We start from the raw sequence: 22,624 nt of genomic DNA, 5'->3' as shown, positions 1-22,624 counted from the left end.
AATAATGCTAATAAACCTTGAAACCTATCAATGGTTGGATAAAAGGGGTGGAAACTAGAAGGTGAAAGATTAATAATATATACAGTATAAGAAAAAATATATAGAATATTATATAAATACAAGAAATTGTATTATATAGAAGCAAACATTCATAATATTACAGTTATTATTATCACATTATTATTATTATTACCACCAGTATTATTGTATAACCTAAGTAAACGATGTAAGAATTTTATCATAAATAAGCAATTATTAGTTTTAATTATGGTTGTTATTCTTACTCTCAGTACTGGTTTATTAATACGTTGTATTAATGGATCCACACAGTACACCGCTCATTAAGCATTTATGTATTTTAAAGAAGAAGAAATGTATAAATAAACATTTTTTTTAAAAAAATCCCTCCCTCAACCATCTCTCCCGTTCTCTCTTCTATTTTAACCCCTTTTGAAAGCCCTTACCTGCAGTCCGCTCTGAAGAGGAGAGGAAGGAAGCCAGCAAGAAGAGAGAGAAAAATTCTGAGGTAAAAATTCCAGTCATGGCTGAGTTGTGCCAGAAAAATGGAGGACGCGGGGTCCTTGCAGGCTTTTTAGCTGTCCATTTCACAGCCTGTAGAGGGCAGTCTACATCTAGCCCACAACCTCGGCAACTTTAAGACCTGTGGACTTCAACTCCCAGAGTTCCTCAGCCAGCAAAGCTGGCTGAGGAACTCTGGGAGTTGAAGTCCACAGGTCTTAAAGTTGCCAAGGTTGGAGACCACTGATCTAGCCTTCGAGTTCTAGCTGGGCTCTACAGGCAGTGAAATGGACAGCTAAAAAGCCTGCAAAGAAGACCCCGCGCCCTCCATTTTGTGGCACAACTCTTAGCCCTGACTTGGTGGTGGTGTTGTTTTTACCTCAGGGGGGAAAATTTTCCTCTCTCCTTGCCGGCTTCATCAAACAAAAATTACAAATTCGAATACACAAAATAATAAAAATCAAAACGTGGCAGGGGCGTTAGGCCAAAGAATTTCTTCTCCTTTCCTCCCTTTCCCTCTCCTTTCCTTCCTCTCCTCAAATAAAAATTAGAATTTGAACCAACAAAATAAGAAAATCAAAATGTGACAGGGAGGTTAGGTCATTTATTTATTTAGGTTTAGGTTTATATATTCGATTTATATGCCGCCCTTCTCCCAAGGACTCAGGGTGGCGTACAACATTAAAAGAAACATATAATACAAAAGTTAAGAAGAAATTAAACAGGATATCCCAAACCCAATTAAAATTGACAATGACACATTTTTTTTAAAGAATTAAAATTAACAGTAATCAATAGTTTGATTTGTTTTGTTCAGGCCAGGCTGGCTTGCTGGAAAACCCAACTTTTTATTTTTTATTTTATTTTTCCTTCCTTTCCCTTTCCCTGACTAGGAATTCCCTTAACTTGTTGACTAGGTATTTTTTTTTATCTCAGGGGAGAATTGTTCTTCTTCTTGCTGGCTTCATTAAAACAAAAATTACGAATTTGAACCAACAAAATAAGAAAATCAGAACGTGACAGGGACGATAGAGAAGGGATTTATTTATTTATCTCATTCATTAATTTGTAATTTTTGACAAGCAAAATTAATTAATTGAGAATTTGAACCCACAAATATGACGGACGATAAGCCAAAGAATTTGTTTATTTATTCATTTATTTATCTTTCTTTTCCCTTCTCTAGGGAATTCTCTAGGTATTTATTTTCCTCAAGGGAGAGGGATTCCCCACCCCCCTTTGTTGGCTTATCAAACAACAATTACAATTTCGGATCAACAAAATAAGAAAATCAAAATGTGAGAGAGATGACAGGCAAGGAATTTATTTTTTTATTTCACTTGTCAAACAAAAATTACAAATTCGAACCAACAAAATAAGAAAATCAAAACATAACAGGGAGGATAGGCAAGGATTTCTTTTTCTTTCCTTCCTTTCTCTCTTTCCCTTCCTTTCTTTCTCTCACCAAATAAAAATTAGAATTTGAACCAACAAAACAAGAAAATCAAAACATAACAGGGACGATAGGCAAGGATTTCTTTTTCTTTTTCTTTCCTTCCTTTCTCTCTTTCCCTTCCTTTCTTTCTCTCGTCAAATAAAAATTAGAATTCGAACCAACAAAACAAGAAAATCAAAACGTGACAGGGAGGATAGGCAAGGATTTTTTTTCTTTTTCTTTCCTTCCTTTCTCGCTTTCCCTTCCTTTCTTTCTCTCACCAAATAAAAATTAGAATTTGAACCAACAAAATAAGAAAATCAAAACGTGACAGGGAGGATAGGCAAGGAATTTTTAAAAAGCAATTAAAAAATAATAATCACAGTCCGTACTGAAATTGGCCCAGCTTGCATTAAGTCTGCCATGTGTTGCTGATTTTAGTTTTAGGTACCTAAAGTCTTTATTTAACCCCACTCAGGAAGTTGGTGGCTGATGCCCTCCTGGAGGAGACAATGTTTCCTCCCTTAGTGAAACATCTGGAGAAGGAGATTGGGATGGAGCCATTGAACTCAGCCCATCAAATCTTTGGCTTCTTTTTCCAAAAGAACATTTCCAAGGATCAGGAAACAGGCAAGACTCTTGGAAAGTCGTGAAAGGGAGCACAGAGGAGGAACAACGATGATTAGGGAACTGGAGGATGCAACACGTTCAGGAATTGGATACGGCTGGTCTAGTGAAAAGAAGGACTAGGGGTTACACAAGAGCAGTGTTACAGCATTTGAGGGGCTGCCACAAAGAAGAGGGGGTCGTGCTATTCCCCAAAGCATCTGAAGGCAGGATAAGAAGCAATGGATGGAAAGTAAACAGAGCTGCAACCTAGAACTGAGGACGGATTTCTTGACCGAACAATTAATCAGTAGAATGACTTGTCTCCAGAGGTGGATGCTCCATCGCTGAAAGTTTTCAAGAGATGGGATAACCGTTTGTCTGAAATGATCTAGTGCAGTATTTCTCAACCTTGGCAACTTGAAGATGTCTGGACTTCAACTCCCAGAATTCCCCAGCCAGCGTTCGCGAACGCTGGCTGGGGAATTCTGGGAGTTGAAGTCCGGACATCTTCAAGTTGCCAAGGTTGAGAAACACTGATCTAGTGTCTATTGCTTGAGGAGAGGGTTGGGCTGGAAGTCCTCCAAGGTCCCTTTCAACTCTGTTATTCTACTAAAGAAACAGCTCAACAACTAGTGATCAAAAGTGCCCTTCCAAAGTGAGACGAAAGCATTTGAGGGGTAGAGATCCTGAAGACATGAAATTTATTCAGATGAAACTAATTTCTTCAGGGAATTCATATCACAGTACAAAAGATTGGAGGCTTCCTTCTGCCTGCTGAATCATGCAGATATTTCTTCCTGAAATAAAACTACTGAACAAGGAAGACAAGTCATAGATATTCTTGGTCAATTGATCAGCAACATGCTGAACAGAAGACATTGCTGTTATTTGGGACAGGCTGTCCTAACTAGATGCCCGTGATGTGTATTCAGACTGCAGCCCCCATAATTCCAATTCTCTCTCCTTTCAGCTAGGAATGCTGGGAGTCCCTATCCCAATGCCTTGGGACGACACAGGCTGAATGGGGTATCATAAAGATGATTGAGAAATGCCCAAGATTTAGCAAGGAACCGGTCCTTTCTCTTGGTAGCCCCTTTAAAGAGATCTGGTAGAAATGTGGTTGTCCCAGCCCAGGGCTAAAAGGGGCACTTCTGAGCAAGGCAGGGTCTTTATGCCAGCCTGGCCAAATGATTGTCCAACTTTTTCTTGAAAACCCCCAGTGATGGAGCACCTACAACTAATGGAGGCAAGCTATTCTTCTGATTAATCTTTCTCACTGCCAGGAAGTCTCTCCTCACTTCTAGGTTGGATGAGAAGCAAAACATTTTCAAAGGAGAGGAAAAAAACCCAAGAAAGTCAAAATGCCTTTTGGAAAAAAACACTTTTAAGACACCAGAGAATAGAAAATAATGCAAGATCAGAAGATGCAGAGAGGCCTGGCATACAGAATCACCAACGGTCAAACATGATTGAATGTATAACATCTTCAGCATTTTATCAATTAAATAACAGGATCTTGAAAAATCTATTGTGTTGTTTGAGACCTTCTGATTATATGTTGGTTATTTCTATCTTCTTGTTGATTGCTGATTTGATTGAGTGCCAAACTTCCAGCAATTCTCTGATGAGTATTGGTCAATATCAGGGCTCAGAGAATGCTAGCCTGATGGAGTAGTCTCAGCTGGGTTAGTGAGACCAACAATAGGGTGAGGCTGAAGGAGGTGAGCCACAGCTGCAGCTAGTTGGCCAGGAGGCTCCAAGTGAGGACTGGGAGCAGCTTTTCCCACTATCAATGAGGAGGAGGTGGAATCTACACCCACCTCCTGATCCAAGGACACAAAGAGCAGAGGAGACAGGAACAATGACTACTCATGAAGAGTAAACCTCAGCTCTCAAGAAGGGCTGCACCAGCATTGCCTACTTAACCCCACCCCGAGGATTTTATTGGTGGTGTAGCAACATGCCCAGTTCTGTGCTTGTGCTGTGTATCCTGACCCTTTTGACACCTGGAATGTTTCTTGGACTTCATGAGTGCCCATAGGACTCTGTTTCCCAGTACTCTTGCTGTACTGGACTTAGAACGTGGACCTGCACAACAGGGATGCTTTCTGAGGACCTCTTTGGGGTTTTTGAATAAACACCGGTAAAACTCTTGCTGTGGGGGGAGCAGGGCAGCACATTTTAGAAGGCATGGCAATTGTCTTCCAGCACCACAGGGTGGTCACAGAGGAGAGGAGATTGACTATAAGGTCAACAGCCCCAGGCCTGCCGGAAGAACCAGGTTTTAATAGCTTTCCTGAAAAGCTGTCTAACTTGTTCTCAAGAATATTTTCCTCAAGTCTTTGGGATCTGCTGGTGCATATTTTCCTCCTTCCAGCATCATTTATTTCCCATTGCCTGGATCATTGCTCAGCCGTGGCATTTCCACATTAACAATGATCTCGATGTGCTTCTGGCTTCAGTAGATATTTGTCCTTGTACCGCCTGTTTGCCATACCTACACACCACTCCCAAACCCACTCATAAATAAATAGGTGGGAAAGAACCAGCATTGTACCCAGGAGGAACAAAAACTCCCAATTCTCCTGACAGCATACAAAGACTGAGCTGTAAGTAGCGTCCATCCAAGACCAGCCTCTAGGATACTTCAGGAAGGACCATCAATTGATAGAGGGGACACTTCTGGCAGGTCCATTGCATTTAGTATTGCGTTGCTAACCACAGGTTTCTTTTTTTAAAGGCAGGTAAACCAGTGTCAGTCAAGGCATTAAGGTGGGGGATTGACTTGTTCAGCTTCTCATGAAGTTCTCCTCATGTGTGGCTTTTATGTTTCTGCAATTTACCAAAAGGCCAACGAAAGGAAAAACTGTTCCTCAGGGACATCTAGATTTCTTTTTCATTATCAAAAAACAAAAAGATAGAAGGACAAAGTGGAGTTCATCCAGGCCATCATTCTGTCTCACAGAGGTCAACCCAGGAGTCTTTAGGCAATTCAGTCGCACAAAGAGGATGGCAAGCTGTTGGACAGTTAAGGATGCTATTCTCATTTATTGATATGCAAATGAAGGTGAATGTATGTGTTCCAGGATAATGTTGCAGGATCCAATCTGGGTCGTTCACCGGGACCAGAGGTTTTGCCTTCTGTGCTTTAGGATTCATGCTTGAGCCCATTTTTAGGGAACTTCTCTCTAGCACAATGTGGACTTTGTGTTGTTCTCTGGGTGGTGCCTATTGTATGTGGCATTTTAGAAGTTGATTGGGGTGTTGACGGCTGGCTATGACGTTGTTGGGTGAAGTTTGCTTGTGCTGCCAAGTCCTCGCCTCCCAAGTATTTCAAATCAGCACTCTTGTTGACTGGCAAGGCTTCTATTTCCCAGGTTTCAATCCCTTCCCTGGCTGTTTTTGTGACTGCTCATCCAATCTTGTCTCAGGATGTGATAAATAGCCAGAAAGAGTAGGAGTCGATGAGATCCCATCCTCATCCTAGAATTTATCCAATCTCCTTCTGAAATCAACACAGCTAGAGGACATCAATACATATGGTAACAGCAGCTCCTTGGGCTAGCTTTCTTTCTTTTCCCTTCCAGATGTGGTTGGCCTCTTTTCGTGTGTCCCTTTTTGGCTTCCTGGTGGCCTCTTTCATCATACAAGGTAGGTCTTGATTGATACAAAAAAGACTGAAGTATTTCTAGAAAGGGTAGAGAAGAGCCACAAAGATGGTATTAGGTCTGGAGGCTAAATTGTATGATGAACAGCTAAGGGAAGTAGATATGCCTACTCTAGGAAAGAGAAGGACTAGGAGTGTCATGACAGCAGTTTTCTAGTACTTGAGGGGGTGTCCCAGAGAAGAGGAAGTTGACTCATTCTCTAAAGCATAAGAGGGCAGGACAAGAACCAATAGGTGCAAATTCATTAAAGGGAAATAAGGAGAGGTTTCTTGACAGTGAAAACAATTAATGAATAGTGTGTCTCCCGGTGTCGCGGGTGCTTCATCACTGGAGGTTTTCGAAAATAAACTGGACAACCGTTTGGTATAAGGGCTCCTTCCTTGAGCAGGAGTTTGAACTACTGTAGAACACCCCCAAGCCCTGGGATTCTATGTTGGACAGCTGAAAATATGGATGTGGCATCAGCCATGAAAATTGGATATAAAATGCCCATTCACGGCAGGAAAATATAAAGTTGCCACCATAACCGGAAGCCTGAGATCCAGCCAAATTAGCCATCAACAGGCATACAGACATAAACAACATTTACACACCCTTCAAGGGACACAATCAGAAAGACAAAAAGGAGACCAAAAAAAAACAAAATACCCTCTTGCCAGCAATGAACAACGGATAAACAAAGGTTAACCAAGATTAATAGCAGACCAAAAATGAAACAATAAATAATGGGTCAAGGTATTTGTGAAATCCACCAGAAAATCCACCCAACCATCCATTGGCATTTAAGTAAAAGGTGTCCTGTGACCCTTCCCAGCCCATTGGTCCTTGTTGAGTTCCTCTTTCATTCTTCTTCTTCTGACTCTGTTATTTGAGGGAAGGATGTCCCCACCTGACTTTCCAGCTTCTCACCATACTTTGCACCCCATCCCCATCCTGGCTCCCCTCCAGCTGGGCACCATCCTGTCCTTATTTCTAGGGCGTCTCTTTTCTTCCTCTTTTTCAAGTCCCTTCTCCTCTTCCTCTTTTCAGTTTGAATCTATGGGTTCAGGATGGGTGACCACAATCTCCTCCTCTTTGACAACGTCTCCTCTTTCCACCAACAGGTCTGGAAGCAACATCTTGTCCCAGGCACTGGTTCATGTTTGAGAATTTTTGTTATGGATTTTTCCAGGAAGAACTCAGCTGGAATCATGCAGAGGTAAGAGGATTCCCACTACCCTCCGACTCAGCTTATAAGCTTATTGTCTGGGTGTAATGCTTCACTGTGAGTGGGAAGGGAAAAAAGGAAGGAAGGAAGGAAGGAAGGAAGGAAGGAAGGAAGGAAGGAAGGAAGGAAGGAAGGAAGGAAGGAAAGGGGTGAGGTAAGGAAGGAGCAGGGATGTCCAAAGATTATGGTCAAGAAAGTTAATATGGCCACAACAATGTGACTAGAGCATGAGTAGAACCACAATGGAGCTTCATCCACACGATCATAGACCATAACAGATTTGTTTGACCATCCCCTATGGGTCCACCTGCCAAGGAAATGAGGGACCTTGGCATGGGATTGTGTCTGTGCTGCCCACCTGTCCTTGGATCGGCAGAAACACATCCCAGCATTTGTTTTCCCCATTTGGGTCCCTATCCTACCGCCTCCCTTCCACCAAGACCTCAAAACCATCTGCCAATGAGTAGAACATGGGAGGAGAGGATGGGTTTGGGGTTCAGGGAAGGGGTGGCTTGACCCTTTCCCCTCCCTTCAAAAGGTCTGGGGAGATGGATAGCTTCCTGCTCTCCAGTGTTTACACGTAGGAGAACATAGGTTTAAGGTTTAACCCTGAACTTCCACAAACGGACTGAATTGTTGTGTGACTCCTTCAAAACCTATTTATTTATTTGATATCTATGGCCACCCATCCCACACATGTGTCTTTGGGCGGTGTGCAAGGTTTACAAACCTGGAAAAATCCACCACGCAGGACCCCTGCTGCCCACAGATAAAGAACAACCCAACTCACAAAAGGGGGAAAAAAACACCCCAACATTATCAGAGTTCAACTGCTCTTCTGACCCAGATGACAGGTTGAAGGGACCTTGAACGTCTTCTAGTCCACCCCACTGCTCAGGCAGGACACCCCTATACCTCTTTTTGCTTGCATCATCTACTAATTATGAATATTTATGCTTACATCATCTATGACCTAGGTATGTGCCAGGGGTGGGTTCCAGATTCTTTTACTGCCGATTTGCTCAGGGACGCGCTTCGGGCGCACGAACACTTGATGCATGCTATGCACGCATGTGCAGTAGGTAAAAAAATTGCTTCTGTGCATGCATTATTTTCTGGAAGGAATTCCTCCAGTCTGCATTGTTAATGATAAATACTGCAGTGAGCCTGGATTTTTTAGGTCCTGATTTTGATTCCACGCTATAGAGTTGAGATGTCGTGAAGACAGGCACTGGGTGATGGAGTTGGTGAACCAGAAGGAAGGACAAGGTTAGACTTGTGGAACTGAGGGAGGGCACTAATGCAGGGGTCTCCAAACTTGGCTACTTTAAGACCTGTGGACTTCAACTCTCAGAATTCCCCAGAATTCCGGCAGTTGAAGTCCGCAAGTCTTAAAGTGGCCAGGGTGGAAGACCCTTGGTCTAAAGGACAAAATCGGAATCTAAAGCAGGAGGTCCTCACCTGTGTCTGTTTGGTGTCCCCCCCCCCCCAGAAGGAATGCAATACCTACGGCACAAAGGGCCACCTCGCCTCCATCCTCAGTGAACGGGAAATGGATTATATATCATCTTTTTTAATAACCAACTATGAAGATATATTTAGAATCTGGATTGGATTGTACAGAATCGAGGGCAGGCAGGTGAGTAGAAGTTGTGAGTAGAAGAATCCTCCCTCAGGGAGGTAAGGGGGGGGGGAGTGATAGATCTGAAGACAACGAAAAGGTCTGGAGCAGGGGGAGGTGACAAGAACAGGACAATCTATCAATGGATTTGCATCATGGCACAATTCCACCAGGACTTCATGTCAGGTAATGAGGATTTAATAGCTGCCAACTGATGTAAGGTTGTAATCTGTAATCTGAGGCAATGTAAGGCAAGGCTGATGCAATGAGGCTCGTTGAGCTATAACCCTTTTAAGACTCTGATGGGAGGTCCACACAAGTCTATATTAGTGGGGTCCCTCCCTCCCTCTCTCTCTGTATCTCATTTCTCTCCTTTCGACCTCCACCGAGCAGCTGGGGCGTCGCAGAGCAGTGGTGTGCACAAGCGTGCAGCGCACACGTGCCCAAGGTGGACACCTGGTCCCGTCGCAGTGTACCGGTTGTGACGGGATCTAGAACCTACCACTGGTCTGGATGACTAGGCAGGGACGAAGGACAAGGGGCTGAGGGCCAGGGGCCCATGGGCCACGGAGAATGATCGGGGAAGGGCCAACAGAGAAAGAAAGCTGGTTGTAAATGGCTGAGGCGAGTGGCTGGGGGCAAAGGAGGTGCAGCTAAGGCTCCGTGCCTAAATGTCCCGTTCCGGCTTCTGGCTCTCAAATAACTTGATCCAGAGTTGGAAGGGACCTCGGAGGTCTTCTAGTTCAACCCTCTACTCAAGCAGGATTCCCTGTACCATTTAAGTCAAATAGTTGTCCAGTCTCTTCTTAGAAACTTCCAGGGTTAGACCATGTCAGAGTTTGTTGCAGCAATCAAATCCAGGAAACACACACAGGTAGCTGATCAAGCAGGATTCATTAACTTCCCTTTATATACATAATGACACGTGAAGTAATATATACCAGTGTTTCTCAACCTTGGTAACTTGAAGATGTCTGGACTTCAACTCCCAGAATTCCCCAGCCAGCATTCGCTGGCTGGGGAATTCTGGGAGTTGAAGTCCAGACATCTTCAAGTTACCAAGGTTGAGAAACACTGATATATACAATACCAAGAGTGGCTCTTCCAACGTGGTAGAGAGAAGAGATTGGTTTCCGTTCCAGAAGCAGACTAGTTTCAGTTTCAGTTCTCAGAGCTTAGCACAGCTAAGCCACACCCAGGCTCCTTGCTGTCTCAGCTACCTTTGGCTGACCTTGTTACTAAGCCCTATTCATTGGCTGACCTTGTTACCATCTCTGCCAGTTGCGAATTCTCTGCCAGAGTACCCACCACTTCTGTAGGGAAGCAGTTTCACCAATCAATTGTTCTCACTGTCAGGAAATTTCTCCCTAGTTTTATGCCGGATTTCTCCTTGAGATAGTTTTGACACAGTACAACTTCTATCACTCCATCAATATATCCATTTTATGAAAAATCTGCTCATATCTAAGGGATGTAACGGATTTCATAACAGAACAGATTTTTTTTAAAAAAAATTAAAGGATGCTGTCCTTTTAAAAATTTTCTGATGGTGGGAGGGTGCAATGGGGCAGTGTTGGGCTTCAGGATTTAGTTTTAAGGTCCAGGGGTTTAAGGAGGGATTTTTAATTTCTCCCTTCACAACTTCTCTGTCTTACCCAAAGTTTCTTCACAGCAATCATGGCTGGGGTAACCCTCTAAGCTTTGTTAAGGTCATGGGTAGGAGTGGTAAAATGCATATAATCACCTGAGCCTGAATTTATTCTCTCATGTTTTAGAACAGAATGTAGAATATAAAACCCTAGAGCTGGAAGGGATCTCAGAGGTCTTCTAGCCCAACCTCCTCCTCATAGACCACCCTGTCCTTCAATGGCTGGGTGGACTGGACATTACCATTTGAACTATCCTAAGTCCATGTATTTGCCATATGCTAAATAAATAAAATAGTAGCTCTGCTTTCTCTCTACCCCCTGTTACTTTCTTGCCATTTTTTTTCTCTTTGGTGGGTCAGAAAATTTGGTTCACCGACAAAAGGGCGAACGACAAAACCGCGCCTGACTAAACCGCGGTGACAAAATCGCGTGTTCTAAAGCGCTCCGACGAATGAGCGCTGAATCGCGCCGATAACAGCGCGGCGACAGAAGCGCGCTGTAAAACTAAACCTAACCCTAACCCTAAAAGTAACGCTAAACCTAACCCTAAACCTAACCCTAACCCTAACTTTAAACCTAACCCTAACTGTAACCCTAAACCTAACCCTAAATGTAACCCTAAACCTAACCCTAAACCTAAACCTTACCTTAACTTAAATCGCCCCTCTGTCGAATGAAATCGCCCTTCTGTCTCTGCGCTGTTGTCGGCGCGTTGATGACGTCGCGGTTTTAGCGACACGGTTTAGTCGGGCGTGGTTTTGTCATTCGCCCTTTTGTCGGGTCACGGAAAATTTCACATTGGGTGGGATCATTTTTTGATAATCTTCCACCCATTACTTCTTGTCCTACCTACAGGTGCTTTGACAAATATATCCCCTTCTGCTCTGTGGCAGCCCCTCAAATAGTGGAAGACTGCTTATCACATCACCCCTAATCCTTCTCTTCATTAGACGAGACATATTCAGTTCCTGCAACTGTTCATCCTGTTTCAGCCTCCAGCCCTCTAATCTTGGTTACGCTTCTCTCTACTCTTTCCAGAGTCTCAGCATGGTTTTTGTTGTATCGTGGTGGCCAGAACTGGATTCTAACTATTCTAAGTGTGGCCTGACTAGTGCAGTATTAAGCAATCCTATCATCTTTTCTGATCCTGAGCCTATCTTGCGTTTTTTCGGCAGGGGACGCACACTGCTGGCTTAAGCGATTGTCCTCTAGGACACCTTGATTCCTCGTACATTTGACCCTTCGGCTGTTGAGAAGTACAGTTGAGATGTAACATCCTGATTTCTGCAAGATTCAGAAAAGCACTTGGAGAGATGACATCTCTCTTTCTTTCTCTCTCTATAGGCACGATTCAGATGGGTAGATGAATCCGCGAAGGAGTACCTTCCTTGGACACCAAAACAACCTTCCAAGTGCAAAAAGAAACAGAATTGTGTCGAACTATATGCCGACGGTAAAGGGAAGATTTTCTGTTCTAGTGTATCAGACTTCTCAACTCTGTGTTCCCCAGATGTGTGAAAAAGCACAACCTTCCCATTCTCCACAGCCTCTGTGCATAAAGTCAGAGACTGCATTCACACAACCTGTGGGCTTCATTTGCTGAATGAATCCTGTTTAGTAATTTATGGAGGCTTGGGGACCATTTCTATATAGCAGTAGACTTATATACCGCTTCATAGGCCTTTCAGGCCTCTCTAAGCGGTTTACAGAGAGTCAGCATATTGCCCCCAACAATCTGGGTCCTCATTTTACCCACCTCGGAAGGATGGAAGGCTGAGTCAACCCTGAGCCGGTGAGATTTGAACCGCTGACCTGCTGATCTAGCAGTAGCCTGCAGTGCTGCATTTAACCACTGCGCCACCTTGGCTCTTTCTACCACGGATGACTCTAAGGAGTGAATCCAGTAGAGCAGAGGTGGGGAACGGTGGCTCATTTATGACTTGTGGACTTCAACTCCCAACTTTTAGAACCGAAGAAGCTTCTTGGATGAGAAACTAAACATCTTCAAGAGGGAAAAAATCCCCAAGAAAGTCCAGTTGTTTTTTGGAAAAAGCACCTTTGAGATAATGTCTGGAGATTAATCAGTAGGCTACCACTTGTATTTTTACAAAAATCACTTCTGGAAACCTAAAACCTCCATCTAGACCTCAACGGAAAAATCAAGGATTCTGGAAGAGCAATCTGAAAAATCAGGAATCGTGCCTGGAGTTTAGTGAATTTTATCCTGCAACCCAGTGAATCTGGAATATTCTTTTGATTCCCCCCCCACACACTCAAATCGGCTTTTTAAATGTTCTCTATAGCAGTGTTTTTCAACCTTGGCAACTTGAAGATGTCTGGACTTCAACTCCCAGAATTCCCCAGCCAGCATTCGCTGGCTGGGGAATTCTGGGAGTTGAAGTCCAGACATCTTCAAGTTGCCAAGGTTGAAAAACACTGCTCTATAGCATCATTATTAGTTCTTCTCTTCCCCAAAATATAAATGCTTAAAACCAAGGACCTAAGTGTCTAGTTATCATGAACTGAAATTAATAGTTTTGACATATCCTAAGAATCATTTGAAATCATCTTGATGCTGCATTACACTTGGCCTATTCAAATCCTGTAAGGCTTCGATTGCATTGAGTGAAGCAGCCAGTAATGATTAATTACCAGTGTAATTATTCATATTCAGCTTTTTTTATAAAAATGTCCAGACAAGAAAATAAATTGTGGTTTATGAATTCAGTGGAAATAATTCAGCATAAAGATACTCCTTGATTTATGACCACAGGTGAACCCAAAATTTCTGTTGCTAAGCACAACGGTTGTTAAGTGAATTTTGCCCTATTTTATGACCTTTGTTGCCATTAAGTGAATCCCTGTAGCTTTTAAGTTAGGAACTCAATTGTTAAATGAATCTGGCTTCCACATTTTTTGCTTGTCAGAAGGTCGCAAAAGGTCACATGACTCCGGGACACTAAAAGAATTATAAATACATTCCAATTACCAAATATTCGATTTTTGATCACTTTATCAGGAGAATGCCATGACGGTTGAGTCAAAATCAGTTATAAATCAATCTTTTCAATGCTGTTGTAACTTTTCAATGGAACAGTTGTAAGTTGAAGACCTGCCTGTAAACTACCATGAAAAAAACTGTATATTTAAATGTTCCTATCCAAGAAAGTTAATCTTTGGTGTCACCCCACCCCACCCCCCAGTTTTCTTAGGTACAAATGATGAGCGATCCCAAAACAATTGCAACAAAAGTCTAACCAATTATTTGATTCCTTCTAGAGTATAGACGTTGGAATAACCGGGTTTGTGAAGTCGAACAGCCCTACCTGTGCAAGACGAATTTCTAATGAATACACCTGGAAGCACCTTGAAGGTTGTAAGTCAGAATCTCCCTGGTTACTACAACATCAGCTGCCTGTGCATCAGGCTTTCTTTTCCATTTGGTGTCACTAATCAATAAACTCTAATCCAAGTGCAGACGATGCTCTGAATTTTTCTCTTCTGTGTTTTTATTCATTGAGAGGACTCCCGGTGGTGTGTACTCTCACCAGCCATGTGTGAAGCGATGGGCGACTTGCAGCGGAGGGTTTTGGATCCCGTTCCAACCGGTACGGTTGGAACGGGCCGGCGGCGTCCACATGAGTGCATGCAGCACGCCCGTGCGTCTTAGCGCTTCCATGAGCCTCCGCGACACTCTAGCTGTTCAGCACCGCGCAGGCGCTGTAAGCCCTGTGCACATGTGCGGAAGCGCCGAAGACTTAAAGGACCGGTAAGGAATTCGGGTGGGAGGGTGGGTCCTCTGGAGCACCGGACCGGTATCCGGTGCTCCGGGCAGGCTCCGGTACACCTGTACCGGGGTGTACTGCCTGCAACCCACCACTGCCGACTTGGTTTAGAAAGAACGTCAGTCTCTGGGATTTTATCTGGCCATCATGCGCTAAAATTGCCCAGCACAATTGCCATGTTGGTCTCCTCACAGCTGTTAGTAGGGCGTTTAGTTCTTCAGAGAACTTGTATTTGTATTTATTTGTCTTGTATGCCGCCCACTCCCGAAGGACTCCGGGCGGCTCACAATAGACAAGGGAAGGGGGAAAACTAGACAAAGACAACACTTTAAAAACAAAACCGCTACATTCACAATTTCTGCGGGGCTGGATGTTTCACAGGCTCCCCCGGCCTGCTGGAGCAGCCAGGACTTGGTGGCTTTGCGGAAAGCCGGGAGGGTCGTAAGGGTCCGGATCTCAACAGGGAGCTCGTTCCAGAGAGCTGGAGCTGCAACAGAGAAGGCTCTCCCCCGGGGGGTCGCCAGCCGACATTGGCTGGCGGATGGAATCCGGAGGAGACCTAACCTGTGCGATCTAATTGGTCTGAGAGAGGTAATCGGCAGGAGGCGGTCTCTCAGGTACCCAGGTCCGATGCCATGTAGGGCTTTATAGGTAGCGACCAGCACCTTGAAGCGGATTCGGAGACTAATAGGTAACCAGTGCAGCTCGCGGAGGATAGGTGTGATGTGGGTGTACCTGGGTGCACCCACAATCGCTCGCGCGGCTGCGTTCTGGACTAACTGAAGTCTTTGAACACTCTTCAAGGGCAGCCCCATGTAGAGCGCGTTACAGTAATCCAGTCTTGAGGTCACAAGGTCGTGAGTGACTGTCTGAAGGGCCTCCCGATCCAGGTAGGGTTGCAATTGGTGCACCAGGCGAACCTGGGCAAAGGTCCCCCTGGTCACAGCCGACAAATGGTGTGTACCGCCCGTCTTTCACAAGGTTGGCCATCGGGAGGACCTGGGCCCTGATCAGGGTGGGGACATTTTTCTCACTTCTCTCCCTCTCCCTCTTCTCTTTTCTATTCTATGCTATTCTATTCTATTTTCTTTTCTCTTCTACTTCTCTTTGCTATTCTATTTTCTCTTATTTTCTCTCTTCTTCTACTCTCCTCCCCTCTCCTCTCCTTTCTCCCCTCCTCCCTCCCCTCCCCTCTCCTCTTCTTGCCCCCCTACTCTCTGCTCTCCCCTCTCCTCCTCTCCTCCCTCTCCTCTTTTCTCCACCCCTTGTTACACGTGCCCATCTTGCAGAGAGTAGCAAAGACTAGGGGCCCTTTGCTTGCTTCCTGTTAGCCCTGGGGAGCCTCTGCCAGCCAGCTGAAGAAGGACTGGTCAGGGGAAGTTGGGGTCTGGGAGAGTGGCTGGCAGGAAACAGCAACAGCAGGAGGCTGCAACCCCCCCACCCCCACCGCTCTGTCCCCTTCTGCTCTGCAACCTCTCTGGGGCCCCTGCTAGGCAGAGCCATTTGGAGTCGGAGCAAGGCAGGCTAGGAGCACGACTCCCCGTTCGTCTCTCCACTGCCCTGGAACGGAGGTACGACTGAGCAGGGTGTGAAGAGAAGGAGAAATTCAGATTTATTTCCCATCGCAGAAAGAAAAACAGAATGGACAAGGGCATGAGAGGAGCATGAAAGAGTCAGAGGGCTTCTGGTCAGGCGGGAAACCCTGCACCCTTTCAGAGAGAGAGAGAGAGGGAAGGCCGATAGCTTCGCCCCACTGCAGCACCGCGACAGGTCGGGCAACTGGTCTCTGGGCTGCAGAGGTGGCCTGGCCCATAAACGGGACTACGGGCTCCATCCAAACTGGACGGTTGTCTCGCAAATGCTTTTGGCTACTTCACTGCAAGGCTGGGAGCGGAAGCTGCCATTCTGGATGTAGGCACAGCCATGGTCGCCCAGCTTCGCGAATCTGAAATGGAGAAGGTTGGCTTGGTCACCCTCCTCGTTCGTTCTCCCAGTTTCAAGACGGGGAGAACAACGGTCGCACAACTGAATGCTCAGCTCAGCCAACTCAAACAGCGACGACACTAGAAGGGAGGAGGAATGGCTGAACATGAGAGGAACGGACACCCTGCAAGATCCTACAGCGGTGATGGCACACCTAAAGCATGCGTGCGACAGGTGGCACGTGGAGACATACTTGCTGGCACGGCAGCCCTGGGCAGCCCTCGGGTCTGGTGCACATGTGTGCGCCAGCCAGCTAATTTTCGGCCTTCCGGAGGCCCGGGGGAGACCATTTTCACCCTCCCCAGGCTTCAGGAAAGCCCCCCGTATACATGGGAAAGGTGAAAATTTTCCCACGTATACAGGGGTCACACGCGCATGCATGGGGAGGGGGGAGAGGGTCGCTCGTGCATGCGCAGGTGGCTGGGCAGGTGCCTTTAGAAAAAGGTTAGCCATCTCTGTCCAATGAACTCCCCAAGAAACACAAAAGGACCCCCCCTCAAAGCGTTAAAAGATAACCCTACCTATAACCTGGCTAAGTGGCTGCCGCAATGCTTATGTTTTGTGGCACAACCCTCGAACACCAGGGTCACGTCAGCCACACAATTTTTGACAAAACTACAAGGCTTAAATAGCAGATCTACCAGATTCTGCAACAGCTTTGTTTCCCTCGGCTGATAAACGCCCAAGATTCATTTCTCTTGCCATGTACACGCATACAGCCGAATGAGACTGTGTCGTTTCTCCGGGTCATATAATATACCATATTTTCCGGAGTATAAGACGCAGCTTCCCCCCCCCCCAAAAAAAAGAAGGTGAACATTTGGGTGCGTCTTATACACTGAATGTAGCCCTGCTGGCCCCCATCCTTTGGCCTTTGCCTCCCAGCAATTTACCTCCTTGCAGCAAATGGGAAAATGGGGTTGCGGAGGCTGCAATAGGCTATACTACCAATCCCTGCAGCCTGAAACAGCTGGTGATCGGGAGCCCCCCCCCCCTGAAAGCGAAAGTGAAAGTGAAGCTTGCTGTGGAGGCAAATTGCTGGGAGCAGAGGCAGAATATGAGGTAATATCAGAAGATTGCAACACAGAACAGAACAACCTAACTAGGACAGAAACCATATGAGGCTACTCCAATACCGTCAACACACCTTCTTCCCGTCCAAAAGGGAAATGTATGAACAAATAAAACGGCCACTTGGTAGCCTCACATTGCAATAATAGGTAGTATAGCCTATTGCAGCCTCCGCAACCCCATTTTCCCAAGAGCCAAGGTGGCGCAGTGGTTAAAATGCAGCACTGCAGGCTACTGCTAGATCAGCAGGTCAGCGGTTCAAATCTCACCGGCTCAGGGTTGACTCAGCCTTCCATCCTTCCGAGGTGGGTAAAATGAGGACCCAGATTGTTGGGGGCAATATGCTGACTCTCTGTAAACCGCTTAGAGAGGCCTGAAAGGCCTATGAAGCGGTATATAAGTCTACTGCTATTGCTATTGCTATTGCTAATAAACAAGGACATCCGTTCAATTTGCAGCTACTAAGATTGTTGGACGAGCAGGCAAAAAAACAGCCAGGGAAGCGATTGAAGCCTGGGAAACGGGACCCTCGTCAGTCAAGAGGAATGCTGATTTACTCTCCTCCTCCTTGCAAATCCCCTCCCTCCTAGCACTGATGATGTTCCCTAGTTGGGTCATGAAATGTCTGCAAGAAAACCACCCAGCTTAGAGAGCACCAACCCCCCCCCCCCCCAAGTTCAATCCTGAGCTACTGGTGTCCTCTGAAAATAATTTGAAATGCAATGACCAAGGGTGTGAGACCAATTTCAACCACACAGTAATTCCCTTCTGTTATTCAGGTTCGTAATATAAGGGGTGGGGGGTGTTCCCGGAGAAATCACCCATTCCGGAGAGAACTTACCGTTCGGGCGTGTAAGCAGTTCCATCTAACCACAGCCATCTCCTTTCCACGATATCGTAGGCCAAACCAATCCAGAATTTGTCGTATTCATTCGTCTTCGGATCCAGGTAATAATCCATAGAGGTATGAAACCTCAGGAACGGCTAAAATATAAAGTCACCAGAGTCAGGCCAGGCTTCAGAAGAAAGATGAAAGCTGCAGAGCTCCAGTTTTGGATGAAAGTTGATTCACTCAGCACTGTCATAACCTGGCTGCGTTAGCCATATAAATATGATAACAGAATAACAGAGTTGGAAGGGACCTTGGAGGCCTTCTAGTCCAACCGCCTACTCAGGCAGGAGACCCCAGACCATTTCAAACAAATGGATGCCCTATCTCTTCCGAAAAACTTCCTGTGCGCCTGCAAGAAGCAACGGATGGAAACTACCCATCTTCAAGCATGCGGACAGGGGGAGTTCTGGGAATTGAAGTCCACCCATCTTCAAGTATGCAGACAGGGGGAATTCTGGGAGCTGAAGTCCGCCCATCTTCAAGCATGCGGATAGGGGGAATTCTGGGAATTGAAGTCCGCCCATCTTCAAGTATGCAGACAGGGGGAATTCTGGGAATTGAAGTCCGCCCATCTTCAAGCATGCGGATAGGGGGAATTCTGGGAATTGAAGTCCGCCCATCTTCAAGTATGCAGACAGGGGGAATTCTGGGAATTGAAGTCCGCCCATCTTCAAGTATGCAGACAGGGGGAATTCTGGGAATTGAAGTCCGCCCATCTTCAAGTATGCAGACAGGGGGAATTCTGGGAGCTGAAGTCCGCCCATCTTAAAGCATGTGGATGGGGGAATTCTGGGAATTGAAGTCCGCCCATCTTCAAGCATGCGGATAGGGGGAATTCTGGGAATTGAAGTCCGCCCATCTTCAAGTATGCAGACGGGGAATTCTGGGAATTGAAGTCCGCCCATCTTCAAGCATGCGGACAGGGGGAATTCTGGGAGCTGAAGTCCACTCCTTTTAAACCACTACGTTTGAGAAACAGTGCTTTAGAGGCTCCCTGTACAGTTTCACAGGGGCATCACTCGGGCCCTCTTTGGTCTGCTCCCATCTCCCCCCCCCCAGCCTCAGTACCCTCTGATCCTTGTTTCTGACCACCATCAGGTCCGCGTTCTCATTCTGGCAGAGGTTTCGGCTGGAGTGCCAGTTCATTTCTCTGTTCCGGAAGAGGTAGCATTTCTCGCTTTGCTGCATCCACCGGAGTTTGCAGCTGCTGCAGTTCAGAACTAGAGAGAGAGAGAGAGAGAGAGGAGACGCAACCCAGCACCCGGGTCTCACATTGGTACAAGCAGGGCATGGGCACCGTGCCCTCCGAGGCCTCAAAAACACCCGTGGGCTAAGCTGAAACAACCCAGGTAATCCTCAACTTTTTTTTAAAATTATTAAATAAGATTTTATTGGTGAAAAGAAAATACAACATCCATAACTTGTAAAAAACAATACAACTACATTTCGAGATATTCCCATACTATCAAATCATTATAAACATCAAAGGTTAGGTATCTTATTCCTTCCCTCCCTCTTCTCTTCCCTCATTTCTTTCTTTTCCCTACCCTTTTCTTCCCTCCCCCCTTACTTCCTTCTCCCCTGCCTTCCCTCCTTTCTTTTCTCCTTCCCTCCTTTCCTTCCCCCTCATTTCCCTCCCCCGATCCCCCCCTCCTTCTCACATACCTTCCCTCCTTCCCTTCCTCTTTCCCTCCTCCTTCCTTTTCTCTTAATCTCCCTCCTTTCCTCCCTCCTTCCTTCCTTCCTTTCAACTCTCCTTCTCTCTTTCTTTCCCTCCCTCTTTCCCTCTTTACTACCCTCTCCTCTTCCCTCCCTCCTTCCTCCCCCAGTTTCTTCTCTTTCTTCTCTCCTTCTTTCTTCCCACCTCCTTTCCCTTCTCTTCTTTCTCTTCCTCCTCTTTATCCCTATAGCGATTAAACTTCATTTTAGATGAGGCGAGAGGATTTATAATCCTTGCCTCTTCAAGCAAGGAAAGGAAAAGAGAACCAGGTTGTCCTCAGTAGAGGAAAATATGTAAATGTAACAAAGGTTAGAGGGGAGGGAAGGAGGACAGTAGGGAAGTCAGGATGGAGAGGAGAAAGGAGAGGAACAGGAAAGGCAGAAGAAGGGGGGCAGGTAATCCTCAACTTTATGGCCACAATCGGGAATCAGAATTTCCCTGGCTTAGTGAGTCTCACCTGTGTTTACTCTCCCTTTTTTATTTTTTTGTCCTGGTTGTTAAGCCAACTGCTGGGGTTGTTAAGTGAATCACATGGTCGTTAAACAAATCTGGCTCTGGTTTTCTTGGCCAGGTGGCCAGTTGTGATTGCGTGACACACCCACACACCCAGGATGCTTGCCACCATCACAAGTACACGCCAGTTGCCAAGTGTCTGAATTTGGATCACATGACCACGGGGATGCTATGATGCTCGTAAGTGCGCCCGCACACCCACATTTTCGGTTCTGGGCGAACCGGTTATTACATTATGTGATACCCTCTTCTGCAGGGAACATCACCACTGCTAGAAGGGAGTGGGGGTTTGCAGAGAGGAGGAGCAGGAGGAGAGGAGGAGAAAGGAAGAGGAGGAAGTAGAAGAAGGAAGAAGAAGGAAGGCGGAGGAAGAGGAAGGAGATGGAAGGAAAGAGGAGGAGGGGAAGATGGAGAAGGAGGAGAAGGAACAAAGGGGAGAAAAAAGGAAGGAGAAGAGAGAAGAGGAGGAGGAAGAAGAAGAAAAGGAGAAAAGGAGGAGGAGGAGGAGAAGATGGGGAAAATGGAGAAGATGGGGAAAGGGAAGAGAGAAGGAGGAGAAAGGAAGAGAAGTAAGTAGAAGAAGGAAGAAGAAGGAAGGCGGAGGAAGAGGAAGGAGGAGGAGGAAGGAGATGGAAGGAAAGAGGAAGAGGGGAAGATGGAGAAGGAGGAGAAGGAACAAAGGGGAGAAAAAAGGAAGGAGAAGAGAGAAAAGGAAGAGGAGGAGGAAGAAGAAGAAAAGGAGAAAAGGAGGAGGAGGAGAATATGGGGAAAGGGAAGATAGAGAAGGAGGAGAAGGAACAAAGGGGAGAAAAAAGGAAGGAGAAGAGAGAAAAAGAGGAGGAGGAGGAAGAAAAGAAAAGGAGGAGGAGGAGGAGAATATGGGGAAAATAGAGAAGATGGGGAAAGGGAAGATAGAGGAGAAGGAACAAAGGGGAGAAAAAAGGAAGCAGAAGAGAGAAAAGGAGGAAGAGGAGGAGGAGGAGGGGGATTGTGGGGTCCTTGGTGCTCTCTGAGCTTGGTTGTTTTCTTGCAGACGTTTCATGACCCAACTGGGTAACATCATCAGCGTGAGGGGCAACCCCACCCCCCCACTCCTTCATCTGCACCACGCTCAAAGAGCCCCAAGGGCCCCTTGTACGCTGGGTTCTTCCGTGTGCCCAGTACCTTTGCCAATCTGTAGGTCGTTGAACATTTCGGTCAAGGTGAGTATCTTCCAGTGCCACAGCTCTGCCTCCTCCTGCGTCCTCTTCTCCACCATGGCCACTTGCAGGGAAGGCAAAGACAGATGATCACCGGGGGACACGGGACAAGGTCGCCTGCGCTTTTCTAGGAAAGACGCGGCTTCCTCCGAGAAGAGGTCGAATGAATTATCAACCACGTCTTCAAAGACCTTTCCTTGTACCAATAGAAGAGAAGAGTTGTACCTCAGGGTTGAATTGTGCGTGACCCGTCAAAACCGCGGTCCACTAAAGCGCGCCCGATCAAAGCGCGTACGTGACGTCATCAGCAGCGCGACAAATAAAATTAAAATTAAATTAAATTAAAATTAAAATAAAATTAAAGCAAGCCGATTCACATAAAGGTAAGGGTTAGGTTAAGGGTTAAGGTTAGGTTTAGGGTTAGGTTAAGCGTTAGGGTTAGGTTTAGGGTTAGGTTAAGGGTTAGCGTTAGGTTTAGCGTTAGGTTAAGGGTTAGGTTTAGGGTTAGGTTTAGGGTTAGGTTTAGCGTTAGGTTAAGGGTTAGGTTAAGGGTTAGGTTAAGGGTTAGGTTTAGGGTTAGGTTTAGGGTTAGGTTTAGGGTTAGGTTTAGGGTTAGGTTTAGGGTTAGGTTAAGGGTTAGGTTTAGGGTTAGGTTTAGGGTTAGGTTAAGGGTTAGGTTTAGGGTTAGGTTAAGGGTTAGGTTTAGGGTTAGGTTTAGGGTTAGGTTAAGGGTTAGGTTTAGGGTTAGGTTAA

General features: G+C 45.9%; 2 protein-coding genes across 2 annotated transcripts; one reads left to right on the top strand and one right to left on the bottom strand.

Moving 5' to 3' along the window:
* Positions 1 to 2,632: 2,632 nt before the first annotated feature.
* Positions 2,633 to 14,055, top strand: LOC148043980 (regenerating islet-derived protein 4-like). Its single transcript, XM_087722509.1, has 7 exons — positions 2,633 to 2,687; positions 3,534 to 3,589; positions 6,151 to 6,214; positions 7,335 to 7,429; positions 8,931 to 9,077; positions 12,053 to 12,161; positions 13,988 to 14,055. Exons 1-7 carry the CDS (start codon positions 2,633 to 2,635, stop codon positions 14,053 to 14,055), a joined length of 594 nt encoding a protein of 197 aa, XP_087578635.1.
* A 2,033-nt stretch (positions 14,056 to 16,088) lies between these two features.
* On the bottom strand, positions 16,089 to 22,115 carry LOC148043979 (C-type lectin domain family 2 member B-like). Its single transcript, XM_087722639.1, has 4 exons — positions 21,837 to 22,115; positions 19,508 to 19,659; positions 18,389 to 18,531; positions 16,089 to 16,438 (listed from the first exon to the last, which is right to left on the bottom strand). Exons 1-4 carry the CDS (start codon positions 21,928 to 21,930, stop codon positions 16,315 to 16,317), a joined length of 513 nt encoding a protein of 170 aa, XP_087578765.1. The 5' UTR covers positions 21,931 to 22,115; the 3' UTR covers positions 16,089 to 16,314.
* Between the last annotated feature and the right edge of the window lie 509 nt (positions 22,116 to 22,624).

The sequence above is a fragment of the Thamnophis sirtalis genome, unplaced genomic scaffold, assembly GCF_051295495.1.
Source record: "Thamnophis sirtalis isolate CommonGarterSnake01/CBP01778 unplaced genomic scaffold, rThaSir2_p1.2 scaffold_9, whole genome shotgun sequence".
Classification (NCBI taxonomy): domain Eukaryota; kingdom Metazoa; phylum Chordata; class Lepidosauria; order Squamata; family Natricidae; genus Thamnophis; species Thamnophis sirtalis.
The sequence above is the reverse complement of the archived record's forward strand: the minus strand, read 5'-3'. Positions and strand labels throughout refer to the sequence as shown.

What these genes read in the sequence shown, in the direction of transcription:
- LOC148043979 (XM_087722639.1), bottom strand. Translation starts at nt 21,930, where the DNA reads ATGGTGGAGAAGAGGACGCAGGAGGAGGCAGAGCTGTGGCACTGGAAG. An exon ending in CGACCTACAGATTGGCAAAG is followed by an intron (nt 19,660 to 21,836) that starts GTACTGGGCACA and finishes CTCTCTCTCTAG; the next exon opens with TTCTGAACTGCAGCAGCTGC. An exon ending in ACTGCTTACACGCCCGAACG is followed by an intron (nt 16,439 to 18,388) that starts GTAAGTTCTCTC and finishes TCTCCATTTCAG; the next exon opens with ATTCGCGAAGCTGGGCGACC.
- LOC148043980 (XM_087722509.1), top strand. Translation starts at nt 2,633, where the DNA reads ATGATTAGGGAACTGGAGGATGCAACACGTTCAGGAATTGGATACGGC. An exon ending in AATTGGATACGGCTGGTCTA is followed by an intron (nt 2,688 to 3,533) that starts GTGAAAAGAAGG and finishes CTCTCCTTTCAG; the next exon opens with CTAGGAATGCTGGGAGTCCC. An exon ending in ACAGAATCGAGGGCAGGCAG is followed by an intron (nt 9,078 to 12,052) that starts GTGAGTAGAAGT and finishes CTCTCTCTATAG; the next exon opens with GCACGATTCAGATGGGTAGA.